Below are 16,268 nucleotides of genomic sequence, written 5' to 3' on the forward strand. Positions count from 1 at the left end.
CCAAAATAGAGGCAGATCAGTACACGAGAAGCATGCTTGATCTAAAACGCCCCCAGACAGACTCTTGACAAAAAAAAAACATAAATAGAGGCGAATGTGAAATTCACCTGCTAAACTAAAATTAGACCAATCCCAAACTCTGAGGTGGACTTTTCACAGCAAAGCTTCTTTAACAGAATTGCTGACCAATCTTTTTAAACCCTACCTTCACACCCCACCGATGATGAATATTATCCTGACCAAAAACATTTTCCAACCCAACCCAGAATACCCGGGTTAGCAAGTGTTCTGAGGGAAAGCCTTGGTTATCAAATAGGTTCAAATATGTGTCATACAATTGAAAATGGTTATTCATATACAATACATACTAACAGACAAAACATGTTCTAACAAATCACCTTCCAAGGACGATGAGGGACACTGAAGTATCGAACCTCATATCCTAATGGACCCGAACCATAATCTTTTGGCTCATCCCACTGTAAAATCAGTTCCGGTTTGATGGTCTGGAAATGTGAGAGGTTTAAAGGAGGTGAGGGTTTCACTGTAAAGAAAGATACATAACAAAATAAATATTCGATTTCCGTAACCTTCAATGCATGACATAAAAATTCAGATCAGATATGGATAGTATCAGTCATAATACTATCCTAATATTTTTAAAATACTATGAGAGAAGGCAGTTGTTTAAACCTATAAAATGTTGAGGGTTCTAAAATTCAAACATACACAAAAGCATCAAAACATTTCTTACCAGGACGTGCTGGTACATTGAGTAGAATTGGTCCAACTTCACAACCAGATATGTTGACAGTTACAACACAGACAAAACTTGAAGAACCAATAGAAATGGAACATAACAAGGAGTCTTTGGTTTCGCAGACAGCAGGTTCATTCGTTTCTCCATCCGTGTTGGTGTCATTTTCGTGGGAACTAGAAACAGAGAAAAGGGACCATTTATTTTTGTGACCCATATTTACCAAAAATATTACAATTATGAAGCAAATAAGAAACAGTTTGGTTTGACAGTTAAATCAGTTAAATCAAAGGGCCACTTAAAATTTGTGGATATTGATAGTTTTGCATACAGACCTTGTTTCTATCATAATCACTAAAAGTCAACCCCTGGGGTGCCTGACATTTACAAATGCTGCCTATTTTGAGGGCGTCGCCTGCTTACTTCCCTTACTAATTTAACTTGTGGGGCTAAAAAGGAACGGATTTATGCATCAATCAAATTCAATTCAGCTGGCTACCGTCGGAGCTCCAAGGTGGCCGAACTGTGTGTGGCTGTTACCATTTCCTCATTTCCATAGTAGAGCAGAGGTTGGGAACCTACGGCTCACAAGCCATATATGCCTCTTTTCATGAGTAAAGCTGGCTTGGATATAAAGTTTGCTTGATTATATCTTAATTTTGGTACATGCGTCCCAGTATATATAAATTTACAGTTACGGTGTCACACCAACATAACCCGTTTTGGCAATAGGTCATCAAGATATCCTTTAAATAAAAGCTAATTAAACAATGAATGTTCATTGATGAGATACCCTATGATAAAAATCCCCAGAAGAAACTGTAAACACCACAAAACTCCAGCTAACCACTCAGAGCATTTTGATTGGGTGAGCGCTAAATTTGTGCACATCTCTGCACACAGCATTCCCTTCACTTTCCTGCTCAGTGGGGTCTGCGCCAATGGTAAATACAACGATAGCCTTACCGTTTGCAGTATTATTTGACATTTTTACAAAAGAACTTTGCTTGCACCTTGCTCTGTAACCATTATTTAGGACAAAAATAATAGTCAAAATGAGCCTCAACCCTTTAAAAAAAGACGGAGAGACATTTTAAGAGGTATATTTATATTGATATGGTACAAATCAAATGATCAAATGACACACAGTTAATTAAAATGTGCTGAAGAATCTGCTTTTGTCTGGAGAATTATGGTGGTTTTGTTGATTTTTTTCTTAAAATATATGGTGTAGCTCTCACGGAAGGAAACCATTTTTGAAAATTTTGCTTTGATGGCTCTTTGGGTCAAAAAGATTCCCGGGCCCTAAGGTAGAGCAAGTTGAAATGACAATATTACATCATTGATGTTTTCAAGTGCTTGCAATGTCAAAATCCCGATGGCCAGTTAAGACAGTAATAGGGTACATCCTATGGAGTTCAGAGTTTCCTGTTGTTACTTAATTGAGCATATACAGTTGTCGCATATTTACACTGTTTGTAGTGCCATAATCTATCTACTCCGACACTCAATAGCCACCCGTCCCTTCCTGGTTGACAATAAAATAAATATCATAACATCTTTTACCCACCACAGTAATTGCATAACTTTGCTAATAATAAGACACCGCAGTTACATAATGATTGCTCTAAATACAATTAAATAGATAACCAGTCATTCAAGTTAGACTGTTTTTTTTTATCATTTTGAATACCCGTAAACTATTTGCAGTATTATAATTTCTGTTTGCTAGAGTGCCAAGTGTAGTCTTTATGCTGGTATTATAGATTTTGATAACATAATCTAAAATGATCTAAAACCTACCGAGAAAGCTGGGTTGGCTTTAAAAATTTTAATTGTTTTTGTTTATTAGCATTTCATTTCATCGCTGTCATAAAATAAAGGTCTGTGTTTGTATTTTTTAATGCATTGATCGCATGTTTATATTGCAAATGTAGACGAGGACAAAAAACTTCAATGTTTATGCATAGTACGAGAAAATAGTCAGAAATATGCAAATCAGTGTAAAAATAGATATCTTAAATATGGTAAAATTGTGATTGTTATTTTATCGTGTATGTGTGTATTTGACCACTAGATGCCGCTGTATGGAATGGTGCAACCAAAAATGCAGCAAAATGGCAGAAAATGTTGTCATCCTACCTTAGGTGGGGCTCATGTTATGTAAAATGAATGCTAAATTAATCAACCTACGAGTATTATAAATATAAATGTTATATGATAGTTCATGTATTTTCCAATCAATATTGGGGTTTTTTTCAACAACGTTTTTTCCTCACCACTAGGAGAAGCTTAATCATGGAGACTGTCCCTTTAAAAAACATAAAATACATAGTAAATATACTGCTAAATTGCCCAATCCAAACTGACAAATATCAAGTGAACAAAATAATATGTTTGCCTCCGCCCACCAGAGGGCGCCTAATCAGATTGTAATTGGGACCGGTGTGTCCAATCACCACACACCTGTCCCTAATTAACTTGACTCTTCATAAGGACATTCAGGACAGCACTCGGTGTCGCATGATTTTCAATTTCCACAAAATGATTTTCCACCATCAAGTTCTCCATCACCTTTTTTCAGTCAATACTCCTTTCTGACCTTATTTTGTCAAGTCTATGTCGTCCAGAAGAGGCTATGTTAAAGGGTCTGGCCTTCCTCAATCCAACAGAGGGCGCACTCAGTGATCCCCGATTTCCACATTCATTTTCCACTGTCAAGTTCATATAACCATTTTCCTGTTTCATCCTCATTTTTGAGGTTTGGGTTTTTGTTTCTGGGTCCTGACAGTTTTAGTGTTGTTTTTGACTGTCATTTTGTTGATGATTTTTCTTAGTAAATGCCATTAGTTTTTGAGTACCTTGCCTTTTCCTGCTTCCTGCGTTTGGGTCCACTTCAAAATCATATGTGATGAAGTGAAAATGAAATGATCTGTGAGCAATTCTACTTCCATAAACCTTCAAAATGCTTGTCTTTGAGGCTTAAGTAAACATTTTAACATACATATTGGTGAAGATTTAGTATTATTTTTGGAAATTAGTAATTTACATGTACGCTACAATGATTGTGAAAGTAGAAATCATGTCCATTCCCTACTGTAAGGTTAAACAAGACAGATTGAGATATTTGGGGGTGTGAGTATACTGGCAATTTTTACAGTCCGTTTCTGACTGAATTAGTTAGTAAAGCTAATTTTATTCAATTCTAAATAAAAGTCATGGTATTTTTCCAATAGAAAATAAATAGTATTGAGGGAAAATGGTCCATCTACGCTGGGCCCTTTGAAGTAGAAGTCAACCCAAAGGTTTTCTAATATTATGGTGTATGGACCTATACAATTCTAAACCCGGTATGTCAGATTACAGCCTGCGGGCCGGAGCCGGCCCATTGAATGATTTGATCCAGGCCGTTATTAATTTCTGAGTATGTCACGAAAAGAGCAAGCTCATTTTTTTTATCAACAGTTATGATTTTTTTAATAAATACAAATCAAACTTCCTACCGCTAGAGGGCATTAAAGGTGTTAAATAGCTGACATGCAGTCTAATGCGCATTTACTGCCAAAACTCGTATTTTGTATTTCTTTTTCATTTATTTCAAAGCAGTATGACTCCACTTGAGTTTGTTTTTATTTGTGATGATTGTGGTGAGTTGGTTCAGCTGTGAAGCTGCATTTACTCAACTTTTAAAGTTAAAAAAGTAATCTAATTTAATGGCAAACATGAAAATCATTTCTCTTCAAATGTTTGTGAAAAAATATCCCTTATCCTTTATGATTATACTTTGCATGGTAGGCTACAAATGTAGGCTGAATGATAAACCATAGTACTGAAAAACAAAGTAAAATATTTTACATTTTGAGAATGTAGTCAAGTGAAGATTAAGTCACGACTGCTGAGGCTTCAATTAAAAACAATCAGGGTTCTGCTTCAGAAAGCATAAGAACCTTATTTGGTTGTTAGCTGAGCCCTGGGCAACATCCATACCATCATCCCTTAAGACCACCTATGTAAAACTCAAGGGCCGCAGGCCACATTCGGCCCCCAAGAAGGTCTTCTTTGGTCACTGAGATGATCACTTTGTATATTTCTGTGGAATATTGAAGTGATTTTAGCACACTTTTACTAAAATATAAAACATAGGCTACTGATGGTGTAATAATAATATAAGCTTCTTTCATTGAACGTTCGTGTAATGGGGATCTTTATATCATGGATATTTGTCTTTTGTGCCTGTTGAAAACTAAAAACAAAGCGATAAGAAAATATTGCTTTATTTACATCCAATATATTTAATAGTTTTGAGCAGATTTAATTGGGTTTATTAGACTATACTGTATACATCAATTTACCACTTAAGTCAGTTTAAATTTTTTCTACATTCGATCAGTCAAGCTTGTAGCTTAAGCCTTCCATCGTTTGCTTCAAACACCCCTGCTTAAGAGCAACTCTGAAAATGGTCACACAAAGGGATGGAAGTAAAAAGGTGGATTTAGCTTTGAAACGTTTTGTTGGTGATAGGAATGAGTGGAGAGGTGTCGTAAAAGGATAGTGGGATGTTTGGACGCGTTCTAAGGGATGGGCAGGGCACCTGTATGATCTCCGGCAGGGGTAAACCAGTGAAAGTTGTCAGGCCCTGCTGTTGAACAAAGAGTGTCACTCTGACCCGAAAGACATGGCCGCTTTCTTGTGTCCCGTTTCATCTGGAGGGACGAAAGCATGACGAACTTGGGTGCGGAGGTGCCTAACTTGTTTGGGTGTTTGGGCATTTGGGTTGGCCATGGTCCAAAAATGTTTGTGTGTGTTTTTTTGTTATTTTTTTCCCCTTTTTTATTTTCTCTGTTATTGTATGTGTTTGTCTTGCTGTCGGTCACCCCTCTTGAGGTATATGACCAAGGTAGATACTCAAAATGCGGAGACTAGTTGGGGCCCTTAAAAATATTCTTTGCATGTAAAAACACCTATTATGTCAACAGAAATAGCTAGAGACCCTGAATTAATTTATGTGACCTATGTTTCTAGAACATCAAAGGTCAAAAGGTCAACAAATATTAAATTAGCAACCAACAATTTAGGGACATTGACAGGGAAATAAAAAGAAGTCATGAAACAAAAACCAAAAAAAATGTACTCACATCAAGCGCTGCAGGTGAAATGAAACAAGAGCAGAGTTCATCCCGTCTGAAGGAAGCGTGGGATCCCCCAAATCACAAGTCAAAGTTTCCCAATTCTCATCAATTCTGCACAGCATGTTGAAACAGGTGCCTGTAATGACAGTGGCATAACATTCTCATGAGATTGAAGTGAAACTATGTGTTTCAGAGTTCCCAGTAAAACTTTCTAAGAAAAGATTTCGTAAAGAAGGCAAATCAGAATTTTTTGGAACTATTCTGGTTCCTCTCAAGACATTAACAATATTCACACGGGATTAAAGCTTACCAAGCATTACTAGAAAAGTTTTACTTCCTATTGAAGCTTTTTGAGAAACAAAAACGTTTCAGAAATTTTGCACCCTGTTTTTTTTTTACAGATATGCCCATTTTAATGCAAAAGATAGAAGGAATAAAAACGTTTAAATACATTTCATATCAAGTTTTTTTAAAACATATGAACAATTGGGCAATGTGGCCACCGTTGTGTTGTATACAGTAGATAGAAAATGGAATCAAAAGAACCAAAACAAAAACCCTTTCCGATCTTTTGCTGCCTAAAAGTGTTTAAAAGTATTTAATGCATCAATCAAAGCTTTTGCATGTTTATTTTTGAGAGCGCATTGAGACAAGTTGATATTTTCTTAGGGAAATATTGTAGAGCAGGCATGTCAAACTCCAGGGGCCGGATCCAGACTATGTTCTCAGGTGGGCCAGATCAGTTAGCCTACATTTGTAGCCGACCATACAAATTACGATCATGGATGATAAGGGATCTTTTTTAAGCACAAGTCATTTATTTATAAACAATGGAGAAAATTATTATATTTGTATTTGTTCATTTTAACTGTTTGAGTGAAGCTTTACATCTAAACCAACTGACCACAAACATAAACCAACTTTAATGGGAGCTCTGGATAAAAGTATGCTTGCCTTAATGGTAACACTGCAACCAAGAACAGGCAAAAACATAGGTCAAGATCAAACTACTGGGCTGCGCCTCAGAAAGCTGAGAAAATACTCCACAATATTGTCTTTAACATGAAACCAGACTACGGCAGCACGGCAGATGAGTGGTTAGCACGTCCGCAGCACAGTTCTGAGGTCATGGGTTCAAATCCAGCTACCAGCCTTCCTGTGCGGAGTTTGCATGTACTCCCCATGCTTGCGTGGGTTGTCTCCGGGCACTCCGTTTTTTTCCCACATTCGAAAAAACATGCATATCAGGTAAATTGGCCGGTCCAAACTGTCCCTAGGTATGAATGAGCGAGTGACTTGTCTGCCTCGGTTTGCCCTGCGACCGGCTACTGGCTGGCAACCAGTCCAGGGTGTTCCCTGCCCACTGCCCAAAGATGGCTAGGATGGGCCCCTGCCCTCCCGCGACCCTACTGAGGATAAGCTGTGCAGATAATGGATGTCTGAAACCAAAATGGACATCAGTTATTTTACAACTTAACTGCCCTTTAGTGGCAATAAAGAGCATTTGGTTTGTCTGTATTAAATATACATATACATATATATATATACATATATATATACATATATATACATATATATACATATATATATGTATACATATATATACATATATATACATATATATACATATATATATATATATATATATATATATATATATATATATATATATATATATATATATATATAAAACTTTTGGTAGAAATTAGCTAGAGACTTGCCACTCAGAAATGTACGACGTGCCTAAATAATTCATCCAACAAGGTGGATCCGGCCTGCAGGCTTTCATCTGACATACCTATGTATGCTTGACATGCCTGTTCTAGAGCCACATAAATGTATGGGACAAAAAAAAAACAGTTGATAATTGTGACAGAATAATACAGTACTGTTACAAAACATATTGTGGGCATTACAGAAGATTTTTTTTTATTGATTCTGAATTGCATGATCATTTATTTATATGATTGTAGCTATATGGAAGATGGAAGGTAGGAGGGCCAGAGTGCCATCAATACAGTATTCGTAGATACAAGATGAGCAGCACTACATCTTAAACCTATGCACAATCCTCTCTTCTAGAATGCATTTGATATACTATACAATATTTAACATAAATATAAAACCCATGATCTTTAGGAAACAATCATGACAATATTTCTTTATCATTTCTCCAAATCAAACAGGTAAAGGACAAGCAGATTTTGCACTGCTCCTGTCGAGTCCGGTCACCCGGCGTATCTGCATACTGCAGGGAATGCCAGGTAAAAAGGCAATAAAGTGTAATGAGCCTTTGGATGTGATCCTTGCCAGTGACGAGGACGCGTGCGGCAGGATCAGTCGTGATGCTGCAACTCATCAAGTCTGCGTTGTGCCATGATGAGCTGGAGTTACATCAACAAGCCCTTAAGCTTTTTCTTCTCAACACTCATAGTTATGTTCTCTCATTCAACGACTCCTGTTTGGCCTTGACTAAATCAATCAACAAGAATGAATCATCTACATCTTATAATGGAAGTGAAGAAATTAGTTCAGCTACAAGTATTTATAAGAGTCTCCTGGGCAAGCCAAGTAAACTTTCAAATTTTAAAACAAAGTCAATCAAAAAGGAGAAAAATATAATTAAGTAGGTAACAGTACCCATTAAGCAAAATGATTCTTTAAGCAATATCTTAATGACAGTAGCAAAACATGCCTTATTTGGGGGTCTATTTGGAAAGTAAAATTATTTAACCTGGTGCCAGTAAAATATGAAAGAAAATAAGTTAATCTGTCCCCAGTGTGGACCAATTGTCAAGTCCTGGTACACGAGTTGATCACAGTCGGGCATGATCCAGGCCAGTTGTGCTAACCGCTACAAGGCTTGATTTGTACAGACTGACTTTTGTGCATCCGAATATTTCTTAAAATATTTTTTCAAATAACAATAAGTAATAGTGCTAAAATATGTTATTTAGTAACAAGCCAAAAATAATCAAAATAATGGAAAATGTGACTGAATATTATAAACGCAGGTTAAAAACCAAAAAGTATTTACCGCTAGAGGAATGATTATGTGATCCAGTTGATATGCTCCTTAGATAGCAATGAGATTGTTGTTGAAGCATCGATTCAGAACGCTTTGTTTCGAGTGTGGGCATGCCGCCATCATCCCCCTCATGCGTGGAAGTTGACTCATAGCACAACTTGTCCTGCCACGGCAAGTCCAGCGCACCTGAAAGGAGCTGTGCACCTTCCTCAGACTTCGAGCTCTGAGTTCCTGTGGAGGTCAGACAGTCGGGTTAACAGTTGTACTTCGCGTACATTTTGCGAGTGTTTGAGAGATTTAGGGTTTTTTTGTTTGTGCAGTCATCAGGGTTTGTACACCTTTTTCATGGCCTAATTCAAGTACTTTTTAAGGACTTTCAAAGCCAATCTTCCATCCATCCATTTTCTGCACTGCTTATCCTCGGTAGGGTTACGGGGGTTGCAGGAGCCCGTCCCAGCTATCTTCCAGTGTGCATCATGTATTTTGCAGGCCCACAAATACATCTGCGATTTAATCTTGCATGTGCGTTTATCAAGACATACGATTTTTAGATCTTGGCGAATAGATTTGTTTTCAGACAAATCTCTCCCCAAATTGATGTTGGGTAAAAATAAATGTATGTAAAAAAGTATGCATGCTACATTTTCAGTTGCATGGCGTTATTTTCATTACAATTAACCACTGGCAAGCTGTCCCTTAATTTGTTGCATGGCCCATAATATATTTCCATAATTTACACATAGGCCTTGCTCTAATACACATTCCATAGTGCCCTGTTTAGGTGTAGCATTTACCTGTTCTCTTGGGTGCTATGCCGCTTCATAGGATAATGCTGTACAAACTAATATCAGTTGCAGTTTATCAGAAGGGAAGAAGAAATGCAATGGCAAAGCAAAGCCACCAGAGAGCAGACTTCCCGAGCATTTACAAGCACTTCAACCACATTTCAAGCACTTTTCAATCCATAAAAACACAACATTAAAATGCAAGCACTTCCAAGGATTTCAAGCACCCATACAAACCCTTGAATCATGAAATTAAAAAATTAAAAAATGATAAGCATTGAATAGGGGTGCAGTAAATGAGTCTGGTCTGTTGATCTAACTTGTTTGCAACAAGTGGTTTCCTTTGTAAACTAATTTCTTTAGCCTACCCAAGGAAAACCTTCCTTCTTGAAAAATGCATCACAGTATCGCATAAACTGTCAGCTAAGTGACAAAAAGAGTGAAGGTTGAGAATTATACCTTGTGTCTTCTTGCTCAAGTTACAGCGTTTGATATCTGAATAAGCAAGGCAAGCTGAAAATCCAGGCTGATATTTTGGTAAATATATTTTAATCTATTGATTTCAAATCCAAATGAACTGAACACTACATAGACCAGTGGTTGTCATCCTCTTTTAGTGACATAGCCAATGTAAAAATCTATAGTGTTTAAAAAAAAAAAAAAAAAAAATAGATACGTCACAATACAATAATTGAATGTAAATGATTGATTTAACTTTGGATTTTATTTGTATGCTGCTCTTTGAAATAAAGTTTTATCACTTCAAGTGGAATAATTACAAATCAAAGGTTTGGTTCATATGATACCACAATTATTTTTCCTCCTCATAACAGAATTGTCAGCTCTTACCTGGATAGAGGAGATTGGCAGCTTTTGAGGACATTATCACACAAGACTGTTTGGGAGCAGGCAAAAGGATTCGAGATTCCATGAGAAATGGAGCTATAACCCAACCCTGTGACTTCTCTCGAATTATGTTTGGATACTTAGTGGTCATTGTGAATAATATTTTAAAAACTATAAATGTGAACATAATATTAAAGAATAGTCAGCTTTTCTTAGGAAGGAGGGGATTTACATAGATTTTGAGGACATCATCACACAAGACTGTTGGGTAGCAAGCAAAATGATGCGAAATTACATGACCCAACCCTGCGGCTCTTCTCAAATTCCATTTGGATACGTGCTAGCGTTAAAACAAATGTCAAAAGAAACTGCGGGCGCTCCCAATCTTGGAATTCATAACACAACACCAAAATGGGAACTGAAGACAATCATTGTTTAGTTTTCAGAATTAGGAATGAACAATAAAAAAACCCAATCCATTATGGCTGCTAAATAACTTCTTGCCCATCTTTAGCAACATTAATAACTGTATTGAAAACTAAAAATATGAAGTGAAACGCCCTTATTTTTGGGTATTCCTTACAAATAGATAAATCATTTTGTACACACATTTCTAACTTTACAGAGTTGAAATAGATGTTTTTTCGGGCTCTCTTTGCGGCATTTTCCCCTCCATACGACAATAACAATGAATGATTTCACCCAAAAATCTATTAAACATAAAATTTGCTGCCTTTCTGCTACTGGTCGACGTATAAAAGGCTGGTCAGCTAATGGTGAACGTCACGACATCAGGAAAATACGGATATAATCTATCTTCCACAATACTTTTATCTTTCTACATTCTGTTCAGAGTAGTGTGTCCTTCTTGAAAGTATTTCAGATGCTCAAGGAAAAAGCAAAAACATGATAACCACGGAAACAAAGCTTGAGATTGTCAAGAAATAATGAAGAGGGCACACAAATCGCTAAGCTGGCCAAACCAAACAACGATCGGGACTATGATTAAAAATGGGTGATTAATGCAATAAGATCATCAAGAGGAATGACTATCCTCGCCAGTGGAAGTTTAAAAATAAGTTTCATTTTTAATCCGCCATCTCCTTCCAACTCTGCACTAAATGCTATTTGAACAGCTCAAATCAAGTGACATCGAAAAATCAAATACAATTTCATTATTTCTTTGCATGTATGTTATTTAATCATATTCACACGGTGAACATTAAAAAATGTAGGGTTTTTGCTTTGTTCGAAGATTCTGGGGAGTTCGGGTCAGTGAAGCTACATTCAAGAAGATTCATCATCATCATGTACTGCACAGTTGCACGGTTGGAGGCCAAGCTTACCAATGAGTATCAGCAAAACATGGACGAGGATGGACAACATTGCAAATTGACCCCTGTGGAGAGAAAAGAATGAATATGTGAGAAAAGAAGCACTCATATTGAAAATAAATCTCATCAGCTTAACAGAAATTTAGCATATGATAAACACATGGATAACGCAAGCCAGTTTAAATGAGACACCACACTTGAAATTACAAAAATAACGTATTTCATCTCAACATGTTTACAGTTTACATCCTTCTACTCCATTTTTGAAAACGCTGTTACAGAATTAATATACCTGCCAATGCTCCTGTTATGTACAGTGTTCAGCATAAATTAGGATATGCCCTTTAAATATCTAAAGTTTTTATGTAATCTCAATAAAAGTAAAAATAATTTCCAAAAATAACAGTAAAAGCTGCATTATGTCAGCCATCCATCTATCAATTTTCTTCTGCTTGTCCAAGGTTGTGTGGTGGAGCAGCACCCTCACCCAGCAGGGAAGCTCAGACATCCCAAGCTCCAGCCATATTTATGAACTATGATGTTTTCAAGATAAAAGGTTGATAATAGAATGAATAGATTACTAAATACCGGTAATCAGTTAAGTCAAAATAACTAATAAATAGCAAATAATGCATCCCACTACTCAAAAAATACATTTAGTATTTTCTATGATTTTTAGAAACAGCATCGCTGCTTGGCCAGTAATGAAGACGACATATTTGTGACAAATGTACTGTATTAAATGAAAACCAATTATATAGATGTATTCAAATTAATAACTCTCAATCATTGGCCCACGTTTGTAGGAGTATCCCAAAGGAAAATCCTTCTCCTAAAACTAAAGTAAGATTTCCTTCAAACGTGTTCGGGTGTAGTCATTTATGCAGGGCAGAGCATAGAATGATTGCTCAACTTATAATTCATTTGTCATTTGGTTTCGTCATCGTTCGATGGGCTGATATCAGAATGTAATCAGTGCTAATTTTCACTTCATCCTATCCATAGGGACACTAAGTATGTTTTAAAGCCAACCTTTTCAGACAAAACACAGTTACACTTGATGGGTAGAAATATCACTGTTGTTGAGGACTACATGTGGCTACTTACATTGTTGCATTCAGAGCAAGGACATGGTTTGCTGGAGTTTTCCCTGATTTTTTTTCTGTAAAAAACACAATGATTTGTGATTTCGAATTCCATTGCATACATTAATGCAGGGGTGTCCAATCTTTTTCATGCTAAGAGCTACTTTTTGTTCATAATTAGCGCAGGGGCACACAATTTGATTGGTATTTCTTAAATAACAACTAATACTATAACTGTGTTGTTACTATGTTATTACACGTTTAATTATTGGATGTTGGACACAGGCAACCACTAAAAAATCATTTTAATAGAAAATCACCATCACCCAGCACAGGTGAACTATCTTTAGAACAGGTCTGGGGGCACCTCAGCTGACCTTAGGGGGCACCCTGGTCCCAGCAGGCACCACTTTCGAGACCCCTGCATTAATGTCATTCAAATGTCAACCTAATAATATTTTAATGATGAGTAACAATCAGACCATATGAATAATTCAACGTTTTTAGAGGGAAACATTGCAGTGATGTGCAGTCAGGAAAAGCAGGCGTGGCTGCGCTTATCTGTCATCATGGAATATATAAAATTGAAATATATTAAAAATTAGTCATACGTATTCCGTGTTATAATTCTTACTAACTTACATTTTTTTAGATTTTCAAAATTACTGATTTTTCACATAATATTATGAATGTTAGTAAGACAATGAATATGGAACATATCACTCTCCTGAGTGTCTGCAGATGCAGAGTGAGGCACACAATTATCTTGCCTAATGCCAGAGAGCGATATTTAGACCAGGGATCCTGAATTGGTACACACCTGAGATCCAGACAACAAAATTATTTTCCTGTTGCATGAACGTTTTTCATAATGGAGGATCACCTATCCATTGATACTTTTATTCGAAAGGAGCAGCACATAGACTTCATTTTTATGTTGAGGTTAGACGAAAAGCAGTTTCTGTGCTACAGTTTGTATATCGCATTTTTTGCTCTGCCAGTCGAATGATGAAAAAGATGTAGGTTCATTTATTTTTAAATCTGACTGTGCCTTACCAGACAAGAACGTCACTGTACGTCACTGGTATATTGAAAATTATTTGATTGTTTTGACCTAGAAAATGAGTTGGTTACGGGCAAGTGATATCATACAACTTGAGACCGACCAGCTGGCAAACACATGCACCGTATTAATTAATGAAACACAATCCTTGAACAAAAATGGAAAACATCTCCAGCCAGACATATGGCCTCTGATCAGTTCATGTGAGAGTTTATGATTGTGTTGAGGACTGTTTTAGCAGTGTGCTCACACAGAGCAGAGGCCGATTTGAAAGTGGCAGCCAAATCAACCACAAATGACCAGAAGACAAAAGCATCAGTTTCCAATTTTTTTCAGTTCTCTGAAAAACAATGTTGCCTGACTGTAAGGCATAATAACAGCCAAGCAGTGCCAATTGTGTGCAATTAGAAGGGACTCTATGTGGTAAAAGGGCATAGGAGGGCTGCTGACATTTAATAATTAAATACTGCAGCATTTGATTCATATGTTGGTAATGCAATGTTAAAAATGCAGTGCCCTACTACAGGAGTAGTAGGGCACTGCATTTATTAAGTCAGACAAGTTAGAAAACATGTATAAATCTCTCAGAAGTGTAAGCCAATTTATATGCCAATGTTACACACTGAAATATCTATATTTTGGGACATGTTTTAGTCATTCATTAATTAATTTATTTATTCATTATATATGAGTGGTTCTCAAACAGGGAACGTGAAGGCACTTTGGTGAGTTAAAATAAACATTACAAGAGACAGTGACGCGCAATCAGGGGAAGTTGGGAATGCCCTGCCATCACCTGTCATTACAGAAGAATGGTTAAATGTTTTTAGCGTTAACGTTTTTCTCATTTAACCCTTTAACCTTCTGCCGCCGGGCCGTCGACTTTTGATAAACAAATACGTGTCTGTATGAGGTTACTAGTCACTGAAATATGTCATGCCACATATCATTGAAAGGCTTAAAGTCGTGGGGTTGAAGATATGATGACTATTACAAAATATACTCATCACAGCAACATCACAATCAATCTGAAACAGGATACTTTAAAACTGTAAAGCCAAGGTAACTCACTATTACCTTCTCTGGCAGTCTACGATTTATTTGAACGTCCGCAAAAACAGCTTGATTACATTTAGGACAATCCATAGAATCCAACCGTATAATATATTTACTCCAAAACACACAATGATACCAACAAATAAAAAGAAATCAGCCTGAAAAATGTGTGCTTTGTTGGTCGTTGCTTTTTGAAATCAGTTAGTTGGGTTTCAAAACTCTCGTTTAAAATAAACAGACTTGTAAAATTATTCTGAATATGGTAGTTAGCATCCCCTTTAGATTGACACATTTCTCGGCCAATAGAAGGCTTTTTTTCACGTTCCACAGCCCACGTTAGCCTTTACGGGCCTGTTTGATAAAACAGATATTGGCTCCAAAAGGTCGGCATATCTTCAGCCAGTAGTAACCAATTTGAGTGATGATTGACACATTGGTTAGCCAATGAAATTTCAAACATAATTTTATGCCATTTTCTGGCAGTGTATTCAAAACAGAGCCGAAATCATTGATTTGACTTCTGGACAGAGAAGTCAAACTTTCACCAATCTTTCACAGTGACTAGAAAATTGGCCAAAGTAAAATACAAATTTGCACATTTTTTACGTAGAGAAGTAGTTGTTTCCAAAAGGCCACTTTTGCAACTGCCTAAACCTACTCTTGGAAAAATGTGTGAAATACAATGTTTAGTTTTTCAGATTAATTTTCAGCTAAGTTGCCAATGCTACACTCATCTGCAGAAATTGAATTGCCCCAAAAAATTCAGGTGAGAATAAAAAACATCTTTTTCTGTGTGTTCCAAGTCAGATTACTCAATGTTAGTCGAACTTGTAGTGATTATTTCAGTTTGGGACAAAACTTCAGAGTCTTACTTTTCAAAAGAGACTAAAGCCCTCCATATTCTCCAAATAGTTCAAGAAAAGCATTCAATTTACTTTGGGTACATCATGGATTTTAGGCTATTTGTACAAGAACGTTAAGGGGTTAAATTCAAAATTTTGGACTCTCTTTTTCAAAATAGCTGAATTTTCACATTCAATTATGAAAATTATAAATCCAATTAGTATGTAACGCATTACTGTGCTAAACATCTGCACATGCAGAATGAGGCACGTAATTCTCTTTTTCCATGGCAGAGGGTGAAAGTGATACCAAAGACTGATTTGGCGCACACAATAGAATTAG

The 16,268-nt window shown here is 36.6% G+C and overlaps 1 protein-coding gene across 4 annotated transcripts in view; it reads right to left on the minus strand.

Moving 5' to 3' along the window:
* The window catches only part of lepr (leptin receptor), a 38,489-nt gene that overhangs the window by 18,879 nt on the left and 3,342 nt on the right, over positions 1 to 16,268 (minus strand). For 2 of the 4 annotated variants that reach the window (XM_088348770.1, XM_088348769.1), the window contains exons 2-7: positions 12,987 to 13,041; positions 11,892 to 11,944; positions 8,924 to 9,145; positions 5,893 to 6,022; positions 755 to 933; positions 399 to 544 (exon numbers count right to left, since the gene is read on the minus strand). In XM_088348770.1, coding sequence (XP_088204896.1) covers positions 399 to 544; positions 755 to 933; positions 5,893 to 6,022; positions 8,924 to 9,145; positions 11,892 to 11,944; positions 12,987 to 12,988 — 732 coding nt within the window. In that variant the 5' untranslated portion in view covers positions 12,989 to 13,041. Of the gene's footprint in view, positions 1 to 398; positions 545 to 754; positions 934 to 5,892; positions 6,023 to 8,923; positions 9,146 to 11,891; positions 11,989 to 12,986; positions 13,042 to 16,268 lie in introns of those variants that run through there. The other 2 variants (XM_088348768.1, XM_088348772.1) reach the window with 2 other exon arrangements.

This window comes from Urocampus carinirostris, chromosome 12 (genome assembly GCF_059441175.1).
Source record: "Urocampus carinirostris isolate Australia breed hairy pipefish chromosome 12, RoL_Ucar_1.0, whole genome shotgun sequence".
NCBI classification, from domain to species: domain Eukaryota; kingdom Metazoa; phylum Chordata; class Actinopteri; order Syngnathiformes; family Syngnathidae; genus Urocampus; species Urocampus carinirostris.